Source organism: Artemia franciscana, chromosome 10, assembly GCF_032884065.1.
Source record: "Artemia franciscana chromosome 10, ASM3288406v1, whole genome shotgun sequence".
Taxonomy (NCBI): domain Eukaryota; kingdom Metazoa; phylum Arthropoda; class Branchiopoda; order Anostraca; family Artemiidae; genus Artemia; species Artemia franciscana.
The window spans coordinates 35,478,000-35,504,943 of NC_088872.1; the positions used below are offsets into that span (position 1 = coordinate 35,478,000).

The 26,944-nt window shown below is 35.5% G+C and overlaps 1 protein-coding gene across 2 annotated transcripts in view; it reads right to left on the minus strand.

Moving 5' to 3' along the window:
• The window catches only part of LOC136032124 (uncharacterized), a 153,206-nt gene that overhangs the window by 41,548 nt on the left and 84,714 nt on the right, over positions 1–26,944 (minus strand). Inside the window, exons 17-22 of one of the 2 annotated variants that reach the window (XM_065712293.1) lie at positions 22,332–23,170; positions 16,194–16,276; positions 7,063–7,194; positions 4,697–4,882; positions 1,483–1,643; positions 583–734 (exon numbers count right to left, since the gene is read on the minus strand). In XM_065712293.1, coding sequence (XP_065568365.1) covers positions 602–734; positions 1,483–1,643; positions 4,697–4,882; positions 7,063–7,194; positions 16,194–16,276; positions 22,332–23,170 — 1,534 coding nt within the window. In that variant the 3' untranslated portion in view covers positions 583–601. The remainder of the gene's footprint in view (positions 1–582; positions 735–1,482; positions 1,644–4,696; positions 4,883–7,062; positions 7,195–16,193; positions 16,277–22,331; positions 23,171–26,944) is intronic. The other variant, XM_065712292.1, reaches the window with a different exon arrangement.

Here is a 26,944-nt window from a genome sequence, read left to right on the forward strand (position 1 = left end):
TGATTCTTATCACAAGACAGTATAACGTAAAGATAGCTAACAAATACTAGTTGGTCAACTTATAGTAACGCTTATGATCTGCACCTTATTCATAAACAAAACACCCAACAAGTGCTGAAAACCTTGCGCTTCACAAAGACCCCTTAAGAGAAACATAGCACTCAGGTGATTCTTATCACAAGACAGTACCATGCAAAGATTACTTGTAAATACTAGTTGGTTAGCTTAAAGTAACGCTAATGACCTGCACTTTATTCATAACCGAAAAAACCCCACAAGTGCTGGAAACCTTGCACTTCACAAAGAACCGTTAAGAGAAACATAGCATTCTGGTGATTCTTATCACAAGACAGCACCACGCAAAGATAGCTTGCAAATATTAGTTAGTTAGCTTATAGTAACGCTAATGACCTCGCTTTATTCATAATCGAAACACCCAACAAGTACTGAAAACCTTTCGCTTCACAACAAACTGTTAAGAGAAACATAGCATTCTGGTGATTCTTATCACAAGATAGTACCACGTCAAGATAGCTTGCAAATACTAGTTGGTTAGTTTATAGTAACGCTAATGACTTGTACCTTATAATCAGCCCAATGTTCACTTGTGATTTAGAATCCTTCCGGGATTTTGGGGATATTGATGACCATTTTGTGATTTTTTTGCTTGACAGAATTGCAAGATTGTATGCCAAGTGGAGGGAGCTTCCATTCCTTTGGAATATAGATCCGTCCTAAAATATTCATTTACACAGCAAAAGGATTATTACTGGTCACTGTTGCTTAATCCGAGGTCCGAGTTGGATCTAAGTTTGAATCTACGTAACTATTATCACGATTCCCCTTTGATTTGAGTATTAAATGGCACAAGAGAACCGTTTATAATTTGTTTATGAAGTTTGTTATGAGTATTAAGTGTTTAAAGTTATTTTTTGTTTTATTCTGTTTCTTTTTCTCATTTATTTTATTTCTCTTGGTAGATCGTAGCTAATTTATTTTGGCGAAATACTCCTTTTATGCGTTTAATTGCTCATATAAATTCATTCATGGCACAAGGATTTTATGCTTCTTATATTTTTGAGATTCAACTATAAGAGTCCATTAGATTATGTCAATGAGCCTCTTTGACCTAAAGACATTTCGAGTTAGGCTTAGTAGGCTTTCTATTTCTAGACGCCACAATATTGGTTTACTAGTCGTATTCCCAAACAGCTAGCAAAAAATAGAGATTTATAGAATGTTCAGTAGTTCTCAGTACATTCTCAACTAGCAATTTGTGAATATTGGGAGCACAATTGCTTTCAATCAATCTTCTTGAATTGTGCTTGACTCCAAATATTTAGAAATTGTGAGCTACCTAACAAAAGATTAACTTTGATTTAGTACTTTTCAGCACATCTTGAACTACATACTAAGCTAGCTCAGTGAGCTATATATAGAGCTCAACTCTGAGGTAACTAGCAAAAGATTACAATTTAGTACCTTTCAGCATCACGTCTGTTCCGTTCCAATATTTCTGACCCCAACCTATTCATCAATTCAACAACCTGGAGTTGAAGTTTTTCGTTTTCACTTTTGAGCGATGCCACTTCATTCTCTTTCTCATTTAGCTTGTGAACATAGAGCCTTTCATCATTCTTGAACTAGAATATAGAACACAAATTATTCAAATGAATTATATCAGTGAGCTCTTTTTATTATATTATTAAACACTATTTTGAAATACTACAATAAATTATATGCTTAAATTAAAACATGTATTACTTGTGTTGAAGAAGTCTGATTCCAAGGTATCAAAATTGAATAAACTAGCTATATTTCAGTTTGTGTTATACATTTTCCACATTTGTCATTCAGTGACTTTTAGAAATCCTCTATATTCAAAGTATTTTAATTTAATATGTTCGCAATTCATTATTAAAATGACCCAATAAGCACAAAGTATTTTTATAATTATTAATAATGGCCTTATTACTCAAATAATCCTTGCCAATCCTTAATTGGAGGCTTCTAACACTTTATAATGTTTGACTTACTTTTGCCTCAATTGAATTTAAAAAAAAGGTGAAATAGCAGAAAATATTATGTCATATTGCCTAATTCAACATTTCGGAGAGCTAAATTTTGGCCAAAATGTATTAGCTTTATTTCAAATATAACGCTTAAAATTCGGATGATGGATTTTTATATTATTTTCTTAACTCCTTTCTTAACTCACTGACTTTTTTGTCTCTTTGTCACAATTGCTTGTTAAATTTGTGAGCCATTCTCGACCAATCCCGAATATTCAATTACTTCCAAATTGTGTCAATATACGCAATTCCAACGAAAAGATACAACATCAAAATCTTCCCTTTTTCTTGTATATTCTCCCTCCCAACCCCCTTCAACATAAACAGGTGATTGGACACAGCAAAACAAACACTATTATACAAAACTTGATGGCAAAAAGGTAAGGACGGTAACTTTGTTTTCGATACCATGAAGATAAGAACAATTTTAATGATGAAATCAGAACACTAAAAAGTCTAGGTCATTCTTAAATTTCCAGGAAATCCAAAAATTTCAAAGGTCATTCCTAATTGTTATTGGACTATTGCAAAAATTAAAACAGGGTATATTGGACAGAGGATGAAAAAAAGAAAGTCTGTGTTCATTCCCAATGTGTGAGTGAATGAATGAAAGCGTGTTTCCTTTAAAATACGAGTGTGGAACATTGAGTGAGAGCAAAAATCTTGGCGGATAAAAGGATGGCTGGGAATAAATCACATATGGTAAAGAATAGTAAAGCATAAATAGAAGTGGAAATACATACGGTGCTAATAAAGAAGGACGATTTCATAAAGCAAGGAATAAAGAAGAAGGATGGATAAAGCTTAAGATGGTAATAAAGAAGGATGGTAATCCATAATTGAAAGATGAAGAATGGTTGGGAACTTGAGATAAAATTGGGAGCGTGTATTTTGATAATATTGTGAAACGATATTATTGAGATATCATTTATTTTGAAAATGATAATAAAGAAGGATGGTAATCCATAATTGAGAGATGAAGAATGGTTGGGAACTTGAGATAAGATTGGGAGCGTGTATTTTGATATTATTATGCAACTGAGATATTTTCCAATGTAAATAAGAAATCTGGGTATTGTAGCCTAGTTTCAATGTAAATCAATTTGTTAGTAAGATGAATATTTATTTACTGTTTTTTATTATTTGTATTTTGCCATTTGTTTAAATGCTACCTGCGCTCAATAAAACTAAATGCAATTGGCCACAATCAACTGAAATGAATGATTGATTAAGTATAATTATTGCTTTCTAATAAACACTGTTTGTACAGCAAAATGACTTTCATAAAAAAAACCTTGCACAACCAGAGAACCGTTGAAACTAACCAAAAATACTTTTAACTCATACATAGATTTCTAATAATTTTCAATCTGTAAAAGGACGAATTGCAGCTTATTAAGCTCTGAAGTACAATAATTAAATAATTAATTGGATGGGTTTCAGTAAGTGCTTTTGAACGCAGTTCAATACTTGCAATTACCCCCTGAGCACCAAAAATTACAAAAATTAGTTGTAACAATTTTTCACATAAGAAATATTTTTACATAAGCAAAATGTTCCTATTCAAAATTTTAGTTCAGAATGGATATAAACTATACTGTTAGCGGAATAGTTAGTATGCGAATGGGTGTGCAAAACCAAAATATGCTTTTATACGTTTTAAGCTACATAAAATTTTTAAGATGCATACATTCCTAAAATAAAAATATTTTAAGTTACATAAAACGTTATGCATAAAACGTTTTAAGTTAGACGCATAATATTCGACTTTAAACTCACTTTTTATAGATAGAAGGCGCATGTGAAATCACCGAATCTTTTCTTTTTTCTTGTCCTTGAACGAAACTTCGTTCGAAACATGAAGTTGCATTTCCCATGCAATCTAATGACTCAGAAACGGAGCTGCTCAAACACTTTATGTGGTGATGCTAATATTCTACTTTGAATTGAACGTTTTGGCAATATGAGCTACTTTCTAAGGTAGGAAAAAAGAATAAAGACAAAAACTTAATTTGATTTTATTTCCTTCTATAAAAGTAACACCAATCACAATGTTAGATTTTATTTTTTAGCAATTTTTTTTTTTAGAAATTTGATATCCGGACTCGGATCCCATCTGAGTCCAATAATTCTATTGAAGAGAAATTTCTTTGCAGTTAAGGATTAGATGATTTGGTCCCATGTTTTGCGTAGACATAATCTAAGTTTTCAAAAATTTGAATATTTTATCTAAGTTTTCATATTTATTTAATATTTTATGTTGACCCTAAATCTTTAAACTTTGTTGTCAAGAAAACTGCAGTAGTGCATTTTTTATTTATTTATAATAGCCAATGAAAGAGAGAGAGAGAGAGAGAGAGAGAGAGAGAGAGAGAGAGAGAGAGAGAGAGAGAGAGAGAAAATGTCTGCTTAAAAAAATTAGGAAGAGAAAAACAAGGAGGAGAAGCTTTATTTGGACAGTAGTGTCTTAAATACAAGGGGGGAACAGAGGACATGCCCTTTAGATTTGAAAACACGTTTTACCCTCCTTTGAATTTTTGTAAAATTTCATCAAAAAAGGTTGTTTAATAATGAAATAAAAGGCATTAGAGCAAATTAGCAGTTTGAATGATCAATGAACCTACCTTTTCTTCCAGCTTACGTCGCTCTTTCTCTAGCGTTTCACAGTTCTTTTTCTTCAACGTCTCGTTTAGACTAATCAAGTCATCGATAACTTGGTCTTTTTTTGCCAAGATCTCATTCAGCTTCTCAATTAGCACCTTGTCCGTCGAATTCTGATCTGGTGGTACTTGATTTTCTCCTTCAACCACCTAAAGTTTCAAATAATTATTAGGGGTACGATGTGATAAATAATCATCATTCCACTTTTGATGGTTCCCGCTAAGTCAAACAGTTAAAATAGGAGGAGCTGAATTCTTAGAAGCTTCTTTTCTATATATCGTGAAAAACAGTGCCATGGCCCATTTATGTGTTGACTTGTGGAGGAGCATATACGATTAAGTCTCATCGAGCAAATCTTGCATGCTTCGTTTACCATCGGTCGTTCAATTAGACAAATCAAGAAATACGATTTCGGCACATGGGGCTGCTAAAGTTTTATTTTACATCCTTATCGATATAATAAATCTAATCAGTTCTGTTTCTTCCACCTCCTCATAAAGTCTCAAAATAATCAATATTTATAGCCCTTGCAAGAGAAGCTTCGCCCTCATCGCTACGAATATAACTAAAGCTAACGCAGTAGCGTCGAGTAACTAAAGAGCGGTATATTTCCCGTGTATTTTTCACCAGCTATTTTTTACAGAACCTAAAATCTTAAAAAATAAAAGACGGAGAACGTTATTTGATCGCAAATTGAAGGTTTTATTTTCATGTACAAGCCTCCGAATCAATTGGAAGGGAAACTATGTCCCAAACAACCGTGGCTCGTTTTTGCATGAACAAAGGAGCAATAAAAATAAAAACTACCTTTCAGTGTTCACTGTATCCCCAAAGTTTCTAATTAGATGACATATGTGAGGGCCCTTGACTATTTCCTGGCCTTGTGGGCCGTCCATAAAAATCGTTAGTTTTCTCCAAAAGTCCAACCATCAAATCCCAAAATGTAACCACATTTAGATATACAATAAACGCTGTATATCTTTCCCGAAGATCGGAGCAACTCCAAATTTTATTTAAAAGTATTTTGTTTTCAATGTTGTAACTATAAAATTACATTTAAAATGTATTTTGTTTTAAGTCCAGCGAAAAAACGTAAGGGTAAAAAACCCTTTAGCAGGGTTACTGTTAGGGGGGGGGGGAGCAGAAGCCAAACTCCTGTTCGTTTTAATTTTGACTTGAGTATTCACTTTAATTTTTATTTGTTTTAGGACTTAATTATTCATCTGTATCAGTAGCTGTTACATTTATGTATGTAATATTATTAATTTGCATTTCTGTTCGTTTCGGGTTTCATTATTCGCCGAGAGTAATTTCTCGTCTTATTAAGTTGGAATTATTATAGAATTTTTTTTTACACGTCTTAGATTGTAACATGGCTCTCTATTTTTCCTTTAGAATTTTTTTCTGGGAATATCTTTAAAATTAATTTCTGTTCATGCTGATTGCCACATTTTCTCCGGTTTCATATTAGCAAATGCCACAATAGCATCGGTTTTGATGATACATTTATGCAGATTTTCACGCAGACCGGAGAACACAGGTGTTTGGAGAACACAGAGAGATCGCATGGAGAACATGGAGAACATAGGAGAATACACGTGGTTTACTTTCTTTCCATATTTTATTTTTATAATGGTGATCCTAAATTTAGTTTTATCTGCATTTTATTTTCCTCTCTGTTTATTTTGTGAACTATAGCCAGCCTCAGGTCCACGATTTTTTTTTTGTACACGCAGGGAGAGGGGTGGAAGAGGAGGAATAATAAAAATTGGGTGGGAGGGGGGATTATGAAGTGATTTTTTGTATTATTCGAATAAGAAGTGCCAGAAATGCTATGAAATTTAGGATTTCGGAAGAGGGGTGGAAGCTGCTCAAGTCCAGAGACCACCAACTGCATACTCACCCTTGTAGCTTTCATGTTAAATAAATGCATTTTCATGTTAAATTAATGCATTAAATAAATACAAATAAATAAATGCATTCGTATGCACCAACATTCAAGGACACATGCATTCGTGGACACACATTCAAATTTACTTGCAAATATCACAAAAAAAATATTATTCGTCATCTTGCCAATAAAATCCTACCTGGATCTTGGTATTAATAAATACAGGACGATTAAATAGACCACTATTCTAATAAGAATATACCTTGAAATGAATAAGAAAAATAAAAAGGCGCTCTACTTTAGCATGATTAGCACCATTCACCTAATTCACGTCCCCCTCTTTGTCAATAAACTTCTAAGATAATGGGTTTTCAGACCTCAATTCCAATCCATCAAAACCAAAAAATGTTTTTATTCCAACAATAAGAAGAATCTTACTGGTATATATTTCACGGCTTTATTTTCATGGTATATGACACCATCCTTCTCTGAATAGATTCCGGCACAAAATTCTTTCATTGTGACCAAACTTTCGTTTTTGACTGCTTCTTGGGACGAAAAATCTTTAACCTAAAATATTACAAAATGAGGTAAAATCATAAAGCAAGGAAAAAAGCAAAGGCCAACTAGTAAAAAAGAAAAAAAAATTAAAAACGATATATTAAATAATGAATCAGCATAACTTTTTGCAAATTTAAATTAGGACATATTTAAATTGAGAAGGCTATATAATATATAAATTGTGAGTTATGTTTAAATAACAAAAGGGCATATCGGCCAATAATAATAATAAGAGTATTGGATTTCAGAGCTTTAACGCCAAATACAAAACAAATAATTAGAATCAAACAGTTCGTGGTAACCAACTGTAGCAAGGAGCGACCAGGCTCAATAGTAAAAAAAAAAAAAAAAAAAAAAAAAAAAAAAAAAAAAAAAAAAAAAAAAAAAAAAAAAAAAAATCGAAAACCGGAATTTTGATTCCAATATATACATCAAAAGAATAATTTTAAATACATAAGTTCCATCAAGTTTAGTCTTACCCATCAAAAGTTACGCGTCTGCGAAAATCGGCCTTATTTAAAAAAAATGGGGAAACACCCCCCAAAAGTCATAGAATCTTAATGAAAATTACACTATCAGATTCAGCGTATCAGAGAACCCAGCTGCAGAGGTTTCAATTCTAACGCTCATTTTAACCGAAAATAAAAGTTCTAGAGTCCTTTTTAAGTGATCAATAAACTGGAGGGCAACTAGGCCCACTCCTACGCTCATTTTTCCAAAGTCACCGGATCAAATTTTGAGTTAGCGATTTTGTTCAGTATAGTCAAAAATCTAATAACTATGTCTTTGAGGACGACTTAATCCCCCAGAGTCTCTGGGGGAAGGGCTGCAAGTTATGAACTTAGCCTGTTGTTTATATATAGTAATGGTTATTGAGAAGTATATTGACGTTTTCAGGGGGATTTTTTCTGGTGGGGGGCGGGTCGGAGTTAAGTGAGAGGATTTTTCCATGGAGAAATTTATCATGGGGGAAGACAAATTCCTTGAAAATAAAAAGCTAGTTTTTAACTTAAAGTAAGGAGCAACATTAAAACTTAAAACGAACAGAAATTATTACGAATATGAGGGATTCGTATCCTCCTCAATACCCCGTTCTTTACGCTAAAGTATTTTTGGTAATTTCAAAAGAGCTTTTTATTCTAATTAAACGGCTGTTGTGATTCAGGGGTCATTCTTAAAGAACTGGGACACAATTCAAACTATAGTGTAAAGAGCGAGGTATTGACGAGGGGGCGAACCCCATCGCATACATAATAAAAATATACGACTATAGAAGTTCGTTGCGTAAGTTGATTTGTAAGTTACGTATATTTATTACTAAGAAAAATTTTCGTAAATAAAATTAAAACTTCTAGTGGCCTTTCTAAATTGTGAACAAAATTGGAGGGCAACTAGGCTCCCTCCCCGCCCTCTTTTTCCCAAAATCGTCTAATCAAAACCTTGAGAAGGGCGTTTAGCCAAAAAATTTGAAATTAATATGAAAATTTCGTTTGAATTATTCATGTATGGCGAACCAAAATAAAAACCTACATTAATTCAAAATCATTCAGAGATAAAATAGAAAAACAAGTTTTTTCAACTGAAAGTAAGGTGCAGCATTAAAAGAAAAAGTGAAAAAATTATTACGTAAATGAGAGGGTTCGTACCCTCCTCAATACCTCGCTCATTACGCTAAAGTATTTTTAGTAATTTCAAAAGAGTTATTTATTCTAATTAAACGGCCTTTGTGATTCAGGGCTCATTATTAAAGAACTAGAACAAAATTCGAACGTTAGTGTAAAGAGCAAGGTATTGAAAAGTAGGCGAACCCCCTTATATACGTAATAAAAATATACGAACATAGAAGTTCGTTACGTAAGTTAATTTGTAAGTTACATATAATTATTACTAAACAAAAACGCTTGTAAATAAAATTAAAAGTTCTAGTGGCTTTTTTAAGTAACCAAAAAATTGGAGGGCAACTAGGCCTCCTCTCCCAACTCTTTTTTCTCAAAATCGGACGATCGAAACTTTGAGAGAGCCATATAGCCAAAAAACATAAAATTAATATGCAAATTTCGTTTCAATATGCATGTACGGTGAGCCAAAATCAAAAGCTACATTAATTCAAAAACGTTCAGAAATTAAATAAGGGGATAGTCCCCTTCTCAACACCCCGCTCTTTACGCTAAATTTTTACTCTTTCTCACATCTCTACTTTTTAAAACAATAAAAAACTTTAGCGTAAAGAGTGGGGCAATGATGAGGGGACAGCCCCTTTCATATACGGAATAATTTCTGTTCGTTTTAAGTGTTAATGTCGCTCCTTACTTTCAGTTAAAAAAACTTGCTTTTTATTTAATACCACCAAAACTGGTAGCACAACATTATTTATAAACAAAATTCAAGTTTAATAAAGGAAGTCGAATAATTAAACTATGCCCAGATCTAACTAAAGAATAAAAGAAGGTTTTTTATGAAATTAGCAAACACCGTATATAAAGTAGGGAAAGTTGCTGTTGAGATAAATAGAAAGTGCTCATGTCCCCAAAAACTATTCCTGGGCTGACAAAAGCTTACTGTATCTGAATAGAACATGACATAGTCCCTCATTGAGAAAGTCACACATGGGACACGTATACTGCAACCATGTTCCTTTTATTTTACGAAATTTTCCAAATATGATTCTGAAAATTTTCCAAATTTTCCGAAGTCATGTATTCAACGCGAGTAGCCTCAAATCTATATAAATAATAGATTATGCTCAGTTAAAAAACTTTTGCTGCAAATGTTGGCTTAACTACCCCATATGCTGCGAGATTAGGGCATTGTTTTATTGGTTTTGGCATATTTGGATTTGCTAGACAGATAAGCGACCCTTGAGTGGGTTTATTCGTTTACTTTCCGCAAAAATAGGGTCATTCTCTTGATTCGTTGGAGGAGATAAGGATGAAGCACCTAAAATCTGCTTCAATTTTTGAGACCATAATGCTTGAACAAAACCAATCAGCTATTTTTTAAAGAAGCATTAAATTTATTACACAAAAGCAGGGCCAAACCCAGGTTCAATGGATAAGGTAAGCGTGATTCATCTAAAAGGTGTTTGATTTTGCAAGGCTATTATAATCTGCCAGTAATATAAATAAGAACTCACTGGAGCACCAAGTCACCTGAGGCCAACACAGCTGCGCAGGCTCCTTCTCCACCCTAATCTTTTCAATGCCTCACTCTTTAAACCATCTCACGATATTTCAATTTGCTTTAAATTCTTCCTTATAACCTCTTCCTGCTCCATCTGGAGAACGCCTGTTATCATTTGACAAAATGGCCATATGGGTGGCCAAAAACACAAGCTTTGGCAATCTCTCATCCATCATCCGTAAAACCTGTCCAAGCCATCTCAACCTTTCTTTCATTATAGCCCTCGAAGTGGGATCGCACCAATTTTTCCCGTCCACCTTGTTGTTTGGCATAGTGTCAGGCAAACGGTTACCTAAAACTGTTCTTAGCCGACTGGTTAGCGTACTGGACTAATAGCGCCAGCTTGTTCTAGCGGCATAGGTAAGCCTACATTTCAGTTCTGCTTATTTCTAATTTTATTTCCTTTTTGTATTTGCTTAGTAATTCTTAATAATTATTAACCAGAAGAATTATACTATGCTACTATAATGCAAAAATCAATAGAACATGTTGTATTATCTGAAACATCTTTCAGCAATCAACAATTTTATATTTCGTAAATTTAACCATTTTGAACGACCTTTAAAGATGACGAAATATCTTTCAGCCATCAAAATGGTAATTTGCAACTGTGCATACTGTAAAAAAAGGACTGTATGCATGGTGTGTAAAAGAACAGAAAATTAAAATTGAAAAAAAAGAAAAAACTTGAAGCATCCCTAAGATATTAGAGTTGTACAATAGTTTATTATGGCTCTAAGAAACTCATAGACTGATCTGATGATCGGTTTGGCGGTGGCGGCCCCCATATATCTCTGTCAAGAAAAAACGAGCAGTGGGGCGAAGATGAAGGAAGACATTAGCTTGAAGAATCGTCAGAATGTTGCCAAGATGATGTAGAAGCTTATATCTGCGTAATAAATGCATGAGTTAGAAGCCCATTGCCTTTGCATAAACAGGTGAACATAGAACATATTTAGCCTGATGACAATAATCTTTAGTTCTACCTGAGCTTTTTAAAACGAATCTAAAATATATCTCTTGGCTTTCTTATAATCAACGACATGGACAACGAAAAGGCTCTCTGTTGATTTCATATGACTTTTTTTAAAATTGAGAATTTTGAAGTGTAAAAAGATTAAATCGTATCCAATTCATTTTTTTTTTTAAAAATAAGCCGAGTTTTCTAGTATCAATATCTTTATTATACAAATTTCTCTAAACTTTCATTCTATTGGAATCCTTAATGTTAGATATGAAATGCAAAAACCGTTGCGCTAAAAACAATTTGGAGAACTAAGTATAAAAAGCAAGAGTTATTTGCTTTTCCAAAACTATTAAATTTTAGTTTTAAAGAGTCAAAGATTAAAAAAAAGAAATTACGGAAAAAGGGAAAGCTTGATTATTTCTTTTCCGAAATAACCCTAGAGATTCTTTTAAGGATATGTGATATTTCCAATTTATGCTGAACTAGTTCGTCGCTCGTTGTAATTTTTTGATTGATGCGATTTTAATGAAACGATTTGATTAGAACTAAAAGTTGCAACATTTATTTTTGAAGTTGCAGAGAGTTGCCAAAACAATTCCATTTTGTTTATGGACTTCGTCATCAGCCTCAGATTTCTAAGTCTGAATAATATAATTTTTAACAAAATGTTTTAATTCTGATTTTAGTGTAATTTCTGAATTATCCTCAATGAATGTCATGGGTAGTCGAAGACCATAGAATACTTTAAAAAACAATAAAACAATAATAAGCAAACTTCGCTATAAAATTCCCAAGGGCAAATGAATTTACAATAGAATTTTAACTATGCATATCCCCGAGGTAAATTCAAGTTCAAATTTCTATTTGAACTTGACAACACTTTTGTGCTAAAGAAGATCCTATGAGGGGTTGTAGTCACGCCAAAACCCTTATAGCTAATTACCAAATAGTTAAATAATTAGATATATATAACAATTAATAATAAGAAATCCAGCCTCCATCACTCATCAATACTCACCTCCTGCTCCCAGCCTACCTTTACCTCCTCAAGGCGCCCTTCCACCCATAAGAAATTTTAACAATCCTAGCCCCAAAAAACACTCTTTTCATTTCTATTTAAACTGAGCCAAGCGTTTCGGCACTCTAATGCTCACTGGTAGTGTATTCCATACAGATGGACACAAATAATTCATTAGAAATGAGGAATGGGTACCATGTCGTGAATAAACGATTATGTTATCACTATGCCTAGTTCCATAATTATGCAGGTCACAATTAATTTAGTAAAAACTCTTAAAAATATCGGGACCAAGGCTATTAATAAATTAAACACAAATACTGAAGCTTCGTATTCTCTTATTTAACGAGCATTAAGGAGCTTCAGATATTTAAAACAAGCAAAAATGCCATGCACGTCCTGGACATACTTCCTGATTATCTTAACAGCGTTATTTTTTAAAACTTGCTCTCTCCAATTAGAAGTTACTGTCCCACAGGAGGCAACCGTAGGGGACCTATGGTTCAGCAGCAAATAATATGTAGCTAAAAGTATCCTGGGTGGGAGCCCTCTGGGCTTCAGACGTCGAAGTATGATGACCCCACGGGCAAATTTCGATGAAATAGCGCCACTGTGACATTTCCATGTCAGGTGACAATCCAGATAAAAACCAAGGTAGCAGAGAGTTGTTCAACTGGTTTAACACATCAAGTTAAGACGTCAGATATATCTAGAGCTGTACCAATTCTAAAGAACGTTATCAAAAATATCTTGCGAACATTTATACACAATCAAACAATTCGTGGTAACGAACTGTAGTAAGGAGCGACCCAATTCAATAGCAACCAAAACTCTAAAAAATGGATATCAATTTAAATTGATATCAAAAAAAGTTTTGATATCAATAGCTACATCAAAAGAATCGTATTTTAATGCTGATTTTAAATATATAAGTTTAATCAAGTTTAGTCTTACCCATCAAAAGTTACGAGCCTGAGAAAATTTGCCTTGTTTTAAAAAATAGGGGAAAACAACCCCTAAAAGTCATAGAATGTTAACGAAAATCACATCATCCAATTCAGCGTATCAGAGAACCTTATTGTAGAAGTTTCAAGCTCCTATCTACAAAAATGTGGACGTATTTTTTGCCAGAAGACAAATCATGGGTGCGTGTTTATTTGTTTGTTTGTTTTTTTCCCAGGGGTCATCGTATCGACCAAGTGGTCCTAGAATGTCGCAAGAGGGCTCATTCTAACGGAAATGAAAAGTTCTAGTGCCCTTTTTAAGCGACCAAAAAAATTGGAGGGCACCGAGGCACCTAGGATCAAAATTTTGAGATAGCCATTTTGTTCCGCATAGTCAAAACCATAATAACTATGTCTTTGGCAATGACTTATTCCCCCACAGTCCCTGGGGGAGGGGCTGCAAGTTACAAACTTCGGCCAGTGTTTACATATAATAATGGTTACTGGGAAGTGTACAGCGTTTTCTGGGGATTTTTTTTTGGTTTTGGGGGTGGGATTGAGGGGAGGGAGCTATGTGGGAGGATCTTTCCTTGGAGAAATATGTCATGGGGGAACAGAAATTCAATGAAAAGGGCGCAGGATTTTCTAAAATTACTATAAAAAAAAAAAGAAAAAATAAACATGGAAAAGTTTTTTCAATTGAAAGTAAGGAGTAGCATTGAAACTTAAAACGAACAGAGATTATTACGCATATGAGGGGTTCTAAAAATACTTTAGCATAAAGAGCGAGGTATTTAGGAGGAGATAAATACCTCGCTCTTTATGCTATAGTATTTTTAGTAATTTCAACTATTTATTCTACAGCCTTTCGGATTCAGGGGTCATTCTTAAAGAATTGGTTACGATTTAGTGTAAAGAGCGAGGTATTAACGAGGGTACAAACCCCTCATATACATAATAAAAATTTAAGAATATAAAAGTTTGTTACGTAAGCTAATTCTTAAGTTACGTATATTTTTTACTAATAAAAACATTCGTTAAAAATTAAACTTTATAGTTGCCTTTTTATGCAACCGAATAATTGCAGGACAACTAGGCTTTCCCCACCCCTTATTTCTCAAAATCGTCTGATCAAAACTAAGAGAAAGCCATTTAGCCAAAAAAGGAATTAATATGCAAATTTTATTTTAATAATTTATGTGTGGAGAGCCAAAATCAAACATGCATTAATTCAAAACGTTCAGAAATTACATAAGAAAAATAGTTTTTTTAACTGAAAGTAAGGAGCGACATTAAAACTTAAAACGAACAGAAATTACTCCGTATATGAAATGGGTTGTCCCCTCAATCCCTCGCTCTTTACGCTAAAGTTTGACTCTTTGCCACAATTCTGATTTTTAAAACAAAAAAAACTTTAGCGTAAAGACCAAGGGATTGCGGAGGGGACAACCCATTTCATATACGGAGTAATTTCTGTTCGTTTTAAGTTTTAATGTCGCTCCTTACTTTCAGTTAAAAAAACTAGTTTTTTTTATGTAATCAACTTAATGAAGTGAAAACATCCAGCCTTTCCTATGCAATACTCCTTTTTCTCACCAGCTAATCCAGAGATGAGACAAAAACTGGAAATGCGGCTGAACTTACCTTACTCGACACTACTTTTAGGCATCTCCCTGTGAGGTGACTTTCAAACTACTTTAAACACTTTCTACGGACACCCAACGACTCAATCCAACTTAGTTGAAGACTCAGCTGTCAGTGTAAACAGTGATTCCTCACGAAATTATTATAAAATTCCCCAAGCAAAATCAATCCACAATTAAATTTTAGTTATGTTTGTCTTTTAATTTCATTAGTAGCTACCAATGCAAACAATAGTGAAGGGGGAAAATACAATAAAATTCCCAAAGCAAAATCAATCCACAATACAAATTTAGTCATTTTTATCCCCTGAGCTAATTAGCAGCTAACAGTGTAAACGCTGATTCCAAAAGAAGTTATGACAAAATCCCACAGCAAAGTTAACCCATAGGACAATTTATTTGTATTCATCTGTTGAGTTAATTAGCAGTTGTCCATGTAAATGGTGATTCAAGAAGAAATTATCATAAATTCGCCAAGCAAAATGAATCCACAATTAAATTTTAGTTATGTTTGTCTTTTAATTCAATTAGCAGCTACCAGTGTCAGCGGTAATTAAGGACGGGGCGGGGGGGGGAAGGTTTATAAATTTCCCAAAGCAAAATTAATCCAGACTACGATTTGATTTATGTTCATCCCCTGAGCTAATTAGCAGCTAATGGTGTAAACGGTGATTCTGGAAGAAGTTATAACAAAATCCCACACCAAAATCAACCCACAACACAATTATAGTTGTATTCATCCATTGAAATGATTAACAGCTGCCCGTGTAAACGGTGATTCCAGACGAAATTATCATGAATTTCCCAAGACAAAAGTAATAGTCGAATCGAACTTGGATACCAATGAGACTTCACTAGAGTTTTAGCTTTTTAACAACGTACTCCCTAGTGTTGATTGAGGTTATATTATGAAAGGGGAATTATAAGAGGACGAGACTCAGGCTCCAGTGGTGAACATACCCAGAGGCATGGGGGTTGTGGATAAGAAAGGATTGGAGATAAACATTTTTATAAAACTACAGGTTGGGTCAGTAATGATGGGAAAATTCCAAGGGCCCAAGAGTTAAATAAAGGCATCTTTGAAATTCAAAATAGTAAAAAAAAAACATAAGAAAATAAGCATAAATCCACAATAACACATTAAAGGAGAGAGAAAAGAGAAAAAGAGATACGGAGAGCGAGAGAAGGAGAGGGAGAGGAAGAGAGAGAGAGTGTGAGGAAGAGAGAAATAAAATTAGAAACATTGCAACATAAACCTTTGTTGTCTGGGACAAATCTTCAAATTCATTCTTCATTTCTCTGTCTTCATTTTTGTTGGGCTCCAAGCTGATAGTACGAGCTGAAATTTAAATGAAGAATTGTAGCAAAACTTCCTTGATTAAAAAAAAATGGCTAAGTAGCTCCTCTTATATTGCACTTTCAACAAGAAAAAAATAAATTGAAAGCTTGTTTCTTCTAAGAAGGGGGAAATTTAGTGATCCCATTTCTAATGAATTAGAAGGTTTCCATATCATGAAATTTTTTTAATACACTCCCATAATGCTGCTAGCCTAGTAGTTGAGCAATAATATTCTAAAAACTCCCTGTTCTTGGCAAAATGGAATGACCCCCCCTCCCCTTGTGTGAATGTCTGCTATGAAGATCCGCTTATTTACATTATTACGCTTGTTCACCATTAAGCTAACCTGCAACATTGATTTGTTTTTAATAAAACATTGGCGGTCAAATGTAAAAGATCAAAATAAAATACAAATATTCGCTGAACAAGAGCCTCGTGACCTCTATCTTCTTATGAGCAACGAAAAATGCACTTTTTTTTGTATGAAAAAAATCAGTTTTTCTTATTCTTTTTGGACTGAATGTATATAATTTTGAAGACTAATATCTGACGAAAGGATTCCGAAGACAACAAGTCACATTACAATTTTTACGCAATAGTAGGAGAGATATACGGAAGAAAATATGGTCGAACCAGGAAAAAAATGATACAGAAATTATTTTTGCACCACTTTGTTTAGAAAAGAGAGCTCCACAACATATCAAAAATCTAAATCTCCATCGCGTTGTGAAATTACCCTTTTTCTAGTTTTTCTCTGCTGTTTTTTTCATTTTTCCAGAATCTGAGAATGATTTTATTTGAGTGAATGTAAAATAAACGTCACATTTTATCATTTTATTGTTTTTTTTTAAAGCTAAAAAAAAAAAAAAAAAAAAAAAAAAAAAAAAAAAAAAAAAAAAAAAAAAAAAAACACGCTAGTGTCCTATGTTCATAGGGTATTTTTAGAAGATGAGCACAATTTTTCGATTCATTTTCACCATTCGTAACAAATAACGATTTTCGAATAGATACCTATTACTACAGACCTTTATAAGGCCCCTTCTGATATTCAGTTTCAACGAAAACCATGCAATGATCTTATACGTCTTTTTTCAAAGTTATTTTTTTTGTGCTCAGCCTTGCAGAGCCACCTATCCAAAAAACTGCGCTGATGGAAAATATTGCGGATTCTCAGCAGATGTTTAAAGACAGATGCGTTTTTTCTTTTTTAATCTTGTCATTGTTTTCGGTACGTAACTACCTGCCTCTTTTTTCGACACATACTTTGTCAGCGCCATCTAAGTGACAAAACCTAAGTAGAGCCAACATGCCAGCTAACACAGTATACGCAACTGCGATGAACAAAAATTATTTAGTAGAAGTGAGAGTACTATCACCCGCCAAAAAGCCGCCGTCACTTTTGCAGAAGTAATTGTACCCTTTTAATGTTTAGTGGAAGTGAGAGTACTTTCACCCGGAAAAATAAGCCTCCAATCACGTTTGATTTTTGCTGAAGGGAGCTAAAGAGAGCTATCTGTGGGGGTTTTGTGCTCGATTTTACTGGGATTGGGCTGCAGAGGTTAAAAGAGGTTAAGGTTATAATTTTTCTTGTAACGTATTCACTCACAGTCTACTAATTCCCAGTTCCCTCTTCTAGATGGCAGACCCTACCGACGCTTTATGTCCCTTGTATGAGCGACCGTTTGACACTTCAGAATCGCCGGTACTGGCAGAGAAAGGAGCTAGAGCAATTAACAAAGTAGGAAAAACGCGAGGTATTAGCATTTTCCAGGCAGGGAACCAAGTTCATGTTGCTCGCAGAAAGACTTTCACAAACAAAATATACCTGTCAAAAATTGAGAATGAGAGAAGACGAACCTTGTCAGAAAAGACGGACGCAGAAAAAGTGGTACTGCAATCACGGATTCTCAGTTTCAATTTCAAAGAATGTTGCTAATTCTACGCTATAAGGATAAATATCAACACTAACCACAGAAAAGGTCATGAGTGGTACAAGGTTCGGACCAGAGACTTTGACGAGAGTATAAAGGTGCTTTCAAAGGTGCAATAAGAGAAGATTCCTGAAAATTTTAACGACCCGTTGCCTCACTCGATTAACTATGGTTAACAGCCGGGCTCCTGAATGTTCCAAGATCGAGCTGGAATGGTTTAATGCTGTCATTTTTCTCTTACGAAACTCATAATAAAACGGGAAACCTTCGCAGTAAGGCAAGAATCTTGTTTCTGCTCGTGATTGATCTCCCGTCTAGTAACGAATCCTGCCTTTACTCAACCTTGCGCTTTGTTATTTTGGCAAGGGAGAACATACGGATTCGCAGCAGTTCTCACATTTGATCAGCCGTTCTGGTGGAGTTCAATGAAGATAATGAAGTCCAACAGCACGAATGAGCTGAATAGAATTGTTCTCAAGTTGGGGGTTTCCATTTAATAATGAGTTTCGTCGGATGCATAGGACATCTCATGCAAGGTTCTGGTCTGAAGGATGTCCTGGAACTGGTATACACGCCTGGTGCAGTACCGCACAGTCTCATGGAAATGCAATTTCCAGAGCTATTCGTGCTCACATTCTCTTGAGCTCGGCCATATATGCCCATCTCCTCGAAGACGAACAAGGAACCTTGGCTTCTCTAGACCAGTCTACTGTCTTCAATTACATCCTAGACGGATACCTCTCAGCCGGAGATCCCAGTCAGAATCACCAGCTTAAGCAACTGGATATCTTGTTCAAGCAGCGATGCCAAGATTTGGAGTCTCAGAGAAGGGCAAAGGTCTGGTTTCAGTATCTTGAGATGGTTGGGATACTGCTCAAGTTCATACGTTCCAAGCGACTGGGCCTTTGGGATCTGCAATTACAAGCGACAGTAGAGATGCTTTCGTTTCTAGCAGCATCTGGACATAACCTCTATATCAACTCCGTCTGGATATACCAGCAAGATATGGCTAGACTTCAAACTAGTCACCGAAAAATCTTCACAGCATTTGAACACGGAGTTTATTCCATTAGAAGATTAGAGCTGCTCTCGGCAGATCTTGTCATCGAAAAATAGTAAATGCGAAGCCTAAAGAAATCGGGCGGTCTTACGACTGGAGGTGGGATGACAGAACAACAGAGAGCCATTTGGATACTTTCAAGACCAGCATGCCTTGAGATCAACCTCTTGATGCAGAATTCGACAAGTGAACAGCATCACGACACGAGTTTCAGTGAAAAGGAGCGTGACTTCAACGACACCCAGAAGCTCGTTAGATACTCCAGAGAGCCTTCCCTTTTCAGCGGAGACGATTAGCTTAGAAACATTGCCAAACGTTATAACTTCTTCCCAAATGTTAATGTTGACGAGGCTGATGCGGCTGGAAAGGTGGTCCTAAGTGAGATGGCGGGAAAAACCATGAAAGAGAAAGTCTTCAAGAAAAAAACCAAGCGACCCTAATGAATGCCAAAAAGGCGGGGTCATCCGTGGTAGCGCACATATATCTGGCACTCCTTTTCTGGCGATTTATAATAGTGGCCCAGCAAACTGACCTTCGAGAAGAATACTTCAAGTACAAACTTAACACAATTCCTCCTTCTCTTTTTGAAAGCCATGGCTTAGTGAGAAAAGCAAATAAGCCAGAACTTGCAAAAGCGATCTTTCAAGCTTGTGGGATTGAGTCTCAATCACCCTCAAGACCTGCATCTGTATGTAGCATCGACTTGGACGGTGGTTCTCTTCTACATCGAGTTCCATGGAAGGCAGGGTCAACCTTGAAGGACATCTTTGCTTCATACGTTTACTACGTACTAGCAAGGTATTACTAGTGCTGTTGTTGTTTTTGATGGCTATGAAGGTGGTTTAGCAATCAAAGATGCTACCAACTTACGTAGAACAAGAATGGTTGGACGCCAAATCTTTTTCACCAAAGAGATGACCTTCTTCATGAAAAAGGAAGAGTTTCTTTCGTGCAAAGCGAACGAATCAGGTTTCCTGAAGCTGCTCGGCAACCATTTGGAAGCCATCAGTTTGCAATTTTTCACTCGGAAGGTGCCGACGTTCTGATTGCAGAAAAAACAGTAGAAGCTGCTCGTGTTATAGACAGAATCGTGGTTCCTGATGATACTGACATTTTGGTTCTTCTGATCAGTCGATCAAACTCGTGTTCCAGGCGTTTATATTTATCACCTGAAGCTAAGTTTGGTGGTACCAGTTGAGATTGGAATATTGTGAGATAAAATAAAAGGTTGGGATAGATGTCGACTATCTGATGCTCTTCTGTCATGCAGTGCTAGGTTGTGACATAACCTCTCATCTTTATGGAATAGGAAAGGGCAGAGCCGTTCAACTGCTACTTACCAACAATAGTTTGAGGGAGAGTACTGCTATATTTGGTGACAAGTTGGAATCGCTTGACGATATTGTGGCAGCAAGAGAGTGGGTCTTGTTGGTACTGCACGGATGCCTTGATATTTCAGACCTTGACACTGCCAGAAATCAAGTCTTTCACAGAAAAGTGATCACTGCCACCACTTTCGTGCATCCACGAGAGCTGCCACCGACTCAGGCAACAGCGAAGAGCCGCTCGTTACGAGTCTACTGTCAAGTTCTAGTCGAGTTCTGTCAAGTTCTAGCTAGGGATTCAAGTAGACCCTTAAACCTTGGGATGGAAACTGCAGGATATCGAAGTTTTTGCGCCAATAAAAACAGATCTCTCTGCCACTCTGTCTCAGCTAATGAAAATTATCAAATGGTCTTGTCGTATTGACGGGTGTGATAGCAAAAATTGTACCTGTAAGAAAAACGGATTTGAGTGTACCGTAGCCTGCCGTACCTGTAAGGGGAGTCCGTACAACAATTCAAAGTTTCAAGAAGAACTTAATGAAGAAGAATAAAAGTTCACTGTGATGATGACAAATTTAGTTCCTATATTTAGATGAAGTGTAATTTTTATACATTTGGTTAATAAGATAAAAACTTTTTCCCTAAGTTACAACGTACCTTGTTCTAAAAGTTCTAGGACACTGATGTGTTTTGTCATTCCTATTTATTTGTTTTGTACTTTGAACATAATTATATACATTATCATATAGACCCTGCCAGAGGGTAGTAGCAGTTTTCTCAAAATACACAGTTTTTTTTGTGCAAAAAATGTGTTTTTTTGCTAATAAATAGTTTTCTTTCGGTCAGGCAACGAAATAAACATCAGAAATGAATACAAAGTCAAAAGTTGACCACAAAAAATGTGTGAAACACTTAGTTTACATTTTCGAACTTTTCTCAGTTTTTTAACAAATAAATAAAAAAAAACCTAAAAAAATCTAAACCATTTTCCAGCGAGCTAAAGGTTTGGATTTTTGATATGTTGTTAAGCGTCTCTTTCTTGTTTGGTGGGTGAAGAAAACATTTCTGTTTATATTCTTTCCCGACCAAGACTTATTTTTCTCCTACTGCAAGGGTACAAAAAGCTAAAAAATATTAGTGTATCAGATAAGTTTTCCCATGGAGAGGTTTGCAAAAAGCAAAAATTCAAAGCAGCTTTAAGCTCAAATTTAACAATATGTTTCATGCTTTTAAGTTTTAATCACATCCACTCTGTACTTTTTTTACTTTTTTTTATTATTATTTTATTATCACTAAGAAGAAATCAAAAGTATGGAACAACAGAGACCCAGGGATTCCGTTTCACTCTGTATTTCAATCTTTATAAGGAATATATTTTCCTTGTAAACTGTCCAAGGGCCCAAGATTTAAATAAAGGAAATATCAAAACTTAAAAATAGTAGGAACAAAGAAATTCACAAACAAGCTTAAATCCTAAGCGCATGTTAGAGAAGAGGGGAAGAAGACAGAGTGAGGGAAAGAAAGAAAGAGGTAAAGAAAACGAGGGAGAGAGAGAGGAAGAAAGGAGGTGGAGAAAGACTTACCGTAGTGTTTTGACAAAGCATACTTAGGTTTGTCCTTCTTGCTTTGGCTACTTGTTTTGGATTTGCAGCTGGGTAAGACAGAGTGAGGGATAGAAAAAGAGAGGCAGAGAAAAAGAGGGAGAGAGAGAGGAAAAGAGGGGGTGAAGAGAGACTTACCGTAGTGTTTTGACAAAGCATACTTAGGTTTGTCCTTCTTGCTTTGGCTACTTGTTTTAGATTTGCAGTCGGGTTTAGTCTGATATTCTTCTTCTAAAATCGATTCCTCACAAAACTCGTCAAAATCATCAATTTCCGCTAGTCCTTTAGGACCCACCTCAGCATCAAGCTCATCAAAATTTATCAATTTCGTTCGTCCCTTAAGAACCGACTCGTTCGGAAACCCATCATAGTCTAATAGTTCAGTCTGGCCTCTCCCGTCCGTGCCGTCAGATGAGTTATCAAAATCATCAATATCTGCAAGGTTTACTCGTTCAGAATAGGTATTATGACAACTGGAATCCGAATTCGCATTATATTGGTTAACCGTTGGATGAAACGAATCAAATACTTCAAAAAAATTATCATCCACGTCTCTCAACTTATAGTCTAATACATCTGCGTTTTTACCGAGGGGCTTTCCTTGTCTCAAACTAATCATGACCCTTTCACTGGGTAACATATCCCCATAATTTCCATTAAAATCATCATCTATTTCAGACAACGCTCCAGGTTTCTTTTCACCCAATACAAAAATACTTTGGAATTCTCTATTTTGTTTCAATGGGTTGCGCTTGCTTAATTTAATTATGTTTTCTATTACGAAAGATTCATGTTCTTGCAGACAGATTATATCTTCAATGAGAACAAACTCCGGGCGAGACATCAAGTACTGGTATAATCCACCGCAGTTGAAAATGAATTCATCAGCGTCGCAATGAAAGAGCTTGAACACTTGGAGCACTGAATCATGATCGAAATAAAGAGGCCCAAAATCGTGGAGGTATTCAATAAAGTTCCTTAAAAAAAGGAAAATAAATTAATCAGTACAATAGACCAATAGAGAAAAAGAAAAAAAATGGTATAAGTCAAAGTTGATTAAAACTGTTAAAGCCAGAAAAGCTGTAACAAATGAAAAAAAAAGAAAAATATATATGTTGGACTAAGTGAAATCCAAACATGTGAGCGAGTCAATGAAAATCAACCTGGACAGAGAGAATCAAAACGTGTCAAAATTGAAAATGATAGCGATGATGATTGGGTCTGGGATTTGGACATGGATAAGGTCATCAATGCCTACCATACCTGTTTAAAAAAAATGTTCGGCGATACGTATTTCATAATGACGAAAGACAAGCCGAGGTAAAACGAAACAAACTGAAAATGATAGCGATGATGATTGGATTTTGGAATTTGACATGGATAAGGTCATCAATGCCTACCATACCTCTGAAAATAAAAACCATGGATAAGATAAATCGTTGGAAGAAATGAAGTTTTTGCCCCATCACCTGAACAATAAAAAAAAACAAAGGTTTGACGATATGTCTCTCATAATGACAAAAGACGAACCGAGGCACAAAAAAAGAAGTTTTTGACCCACCACCTGAACAATTAAAAGAAACAAAGTTTGGGCGATATTTCTTTCATAGTGATAAAAGACAAGCTGAGACAAAAGCTAAAGCTACAAGAAAAAATAAAAATAAAAATTTTACAAAGGCATTACTTCTAATTTAAGGTCCATTTGGACGTCATGACATTAAGATAAGGCTCAAATTGTCTGCATTTAGAAAACAAGCGACAATGGGAATCCATATATGACACGCCTGCCGCGCACCGGCAGCCGCTGGGCTCCCGTTACTATATATATATATATATATATATATATATATATATATATATATACTAGCTGTTGGGGTGGCGCTTCGCGCCACCCCAACACCTAGTTGGTGGGGCGCTTCGCCCCCCCCCCCCCCCAAGCCCCCCCGCGCGCGTAAGTCGTTACGCGCCATATTAGTTATGCGCCATTGTAGTTGTGTCCCTGTGTCCCACCTGTGAATATAGATAGATTTATATATGTGTTTCACACTACGTAAAAATTGCGAATAAACAACATTCTTGGCTTTCCCATTGTCTGTGCATATACAAAGCCGTATGTACTAATAATGACGTCATATGCAAACGCTCTTTTTACAAACAAACATGCATCCACACAACTCGTTTTTATATAGATAGATAGATACAATACAAATTAACTGCGTAAAACTTGCGAATATACAACATTCTTCGCTGTCCAATTGTCGCTGCATATAAATACATTGTCAGGTTTACCGACCCTCGAACATGCAACGTACAATTGTCCATGGGAAAAACAATCAGTATTAAGATCTATACCACATTTTTCTAATGATTGACCTTGAGCTTTGTTAATGGTGATTGCAAATACTAATCGAATTGCAATCTTTTAAATTGAAAAAGCAGATCCGTTGGAATCATGGGAATGCGAGGAATAAGAACAGCCTCACCCTCATAAGGCCCTGTCAAGATTGTGGCCTCTATTAGGTTTTCCATTGTTTTTCTTACGGCAAGTCGCGTGCCATTGCAAAGCTTTGGTGGGTTGATATTTCTTAAAAGTATTATTGGTACGCCTATTTTTAGTTGTAGCACGTGTGGTGGAAACCCTGAAGGATCTATGGAATTTAAAAATTCAGATGGATAATTAACCGCTTCATTTGGTTCCAAAACTGTGTCGACTGACTTGTAAAGGACTGCCTGGTCTCGAATCTTGGTCAAAACGATATTGTTGATTTCGTGGACGTCTATATTTTTGGGTGCGAGAATCGCTCTTTCACTTAGCCATTTATTATTTTTATAATTTTTTAGAATATTCGGAAATACTTTTTCAATCAATTCATTTTTGGACGTCACTAAATTACAGAAATCAGCAGGTAGTTGTATACGTCCTGAAATTGAGTCTACTGTTTGACCAGAGTCATCGTTTTGCAATCGGACACGCATATTTGTAGTTAATTTTAATATTTTTACGTGTGCCCATAAATTAGAATTTTTTAGGCAAGCATTCATTTCGTCTGCAGGAGTTAAACTTTTTGCAAAGCGAAAAAAAAGCTGTTAATGTTGTATCCGGTGGATTCAGGACTCTTTGTTGCACGTTGGTTTCCGTGAAATAAACACGTTGACCATTCTGTAAATGTACCGCTAAGTGAACAACAGCTGGACTACGTTCACGTATCGGAAATGAAAGAATTCGCCAAACAGCTTCATTACTGCTTATGTATCCTCCAGCCTGATATTGTACGATTTCGTCGAAATCTTTGATTTCGGGCTGCAAGCCAAAAACTGCCATGTCACTGCCTTTGTTGACGTATTTACATATGTATTTGATTGCCTTTACTGAGTTACAGTATTCAACGTTTATGTGTGCATTAAATGTTTTTGATAATAATGGGGAATATGGAACAACCCACTGGTTATCTACTTCGATGGTGGTACCGTTACGCTTCTTTATTATTGCTGTTTTACCGAAATCTTCAGTAGATCTTCTTCTATATTGTGGGTAACCATCATTGCCAGTAATTGTGTTTGATACTAAAAGTCGAGGATATTGCTTTGTGCACCTTCCTTTGGCCATGCATGGTGAATTTTCGTTCAGTGCACCGCAAGGTCCATGTATCATATTTTTTACAATAATATCTTGTAACCCCTTATCGACATTTTTATCAGGTATTTCAGCGGAAATCACATCATCAATTTCGTTCGAAGTAATTTTTTTATGTAGCCAGATTAGTATATGTGCGTGTGGCAAACCTCGTTTTTGCCATTCCACTGAGTACATCCAGCATCGCACTGACCCAAACACTTCAAGTTTTACTATGTAGTTTATCAGTGATTTCAACTTTTGCCGGAAGACACGGGCCGTAATGTCATGCCTATGAACCGCCGATTGTCCTTGAAGTAAAAGCTGCAGTATCTCGTCCCAAGATTGATTACATGTAAATGTAATAAATAAATCTGGACGACCATAGAGACGAACATACGCAATAGCATCTTGAGCATATTCATGCATATGACGGGGACTGCCAGCATGTGACGAAGGTAAAATTGTTAATCTTCCAACGTTTGTGGTATTACCGTCATTTATAACTGCATCTCGCAAATGAATGTATTGTTCAGAGCGGAGCTTGGTCTGATTCAGGCGGATATATAGCAAACGTTCTGATTCAATTTTAGCATACATATCAACGACAAATTGGTGAAACAATTCACGGCATTTTAAAATATAATTTTCTTCATCCTGCCGAATCATTAGTCTATAGGAATAATAATGCATTGCACTGCATTTCTTATTCATTTCTTTGTTAGTGGCTGGATTCATCAATTTAATATTAAAGTGATAGCCGTCGGCTCCATCCCAAAAAATGATAGGATATTGTAGGGCATCGTAGCATCGATGAGTTTCAGCAATTCTTAACAACTGAGCGTTTCGCTTATGAAGAATAATATCTCGAGGTAAAAACTGATCACCGACCATAACGATTGCCAATTCGTCGATAGTTGGAGCATTGTATCTACGCACATGTTGGCCAGGAGGCGTTTTGTCAGCGGAAATAACAATTTTATGCGTATCAGTAGGCATCAAATCGATGGCTGTTTTGAACAGACGCACTAAATTATTATTTTCGTGGAAAAGATGTTGCAATTGGGAAACGATTGTCCTTTCAACGTTGGGAGAAATTTCGCAACGTGCATTCAATTCAGAATTTCTATCACTGATG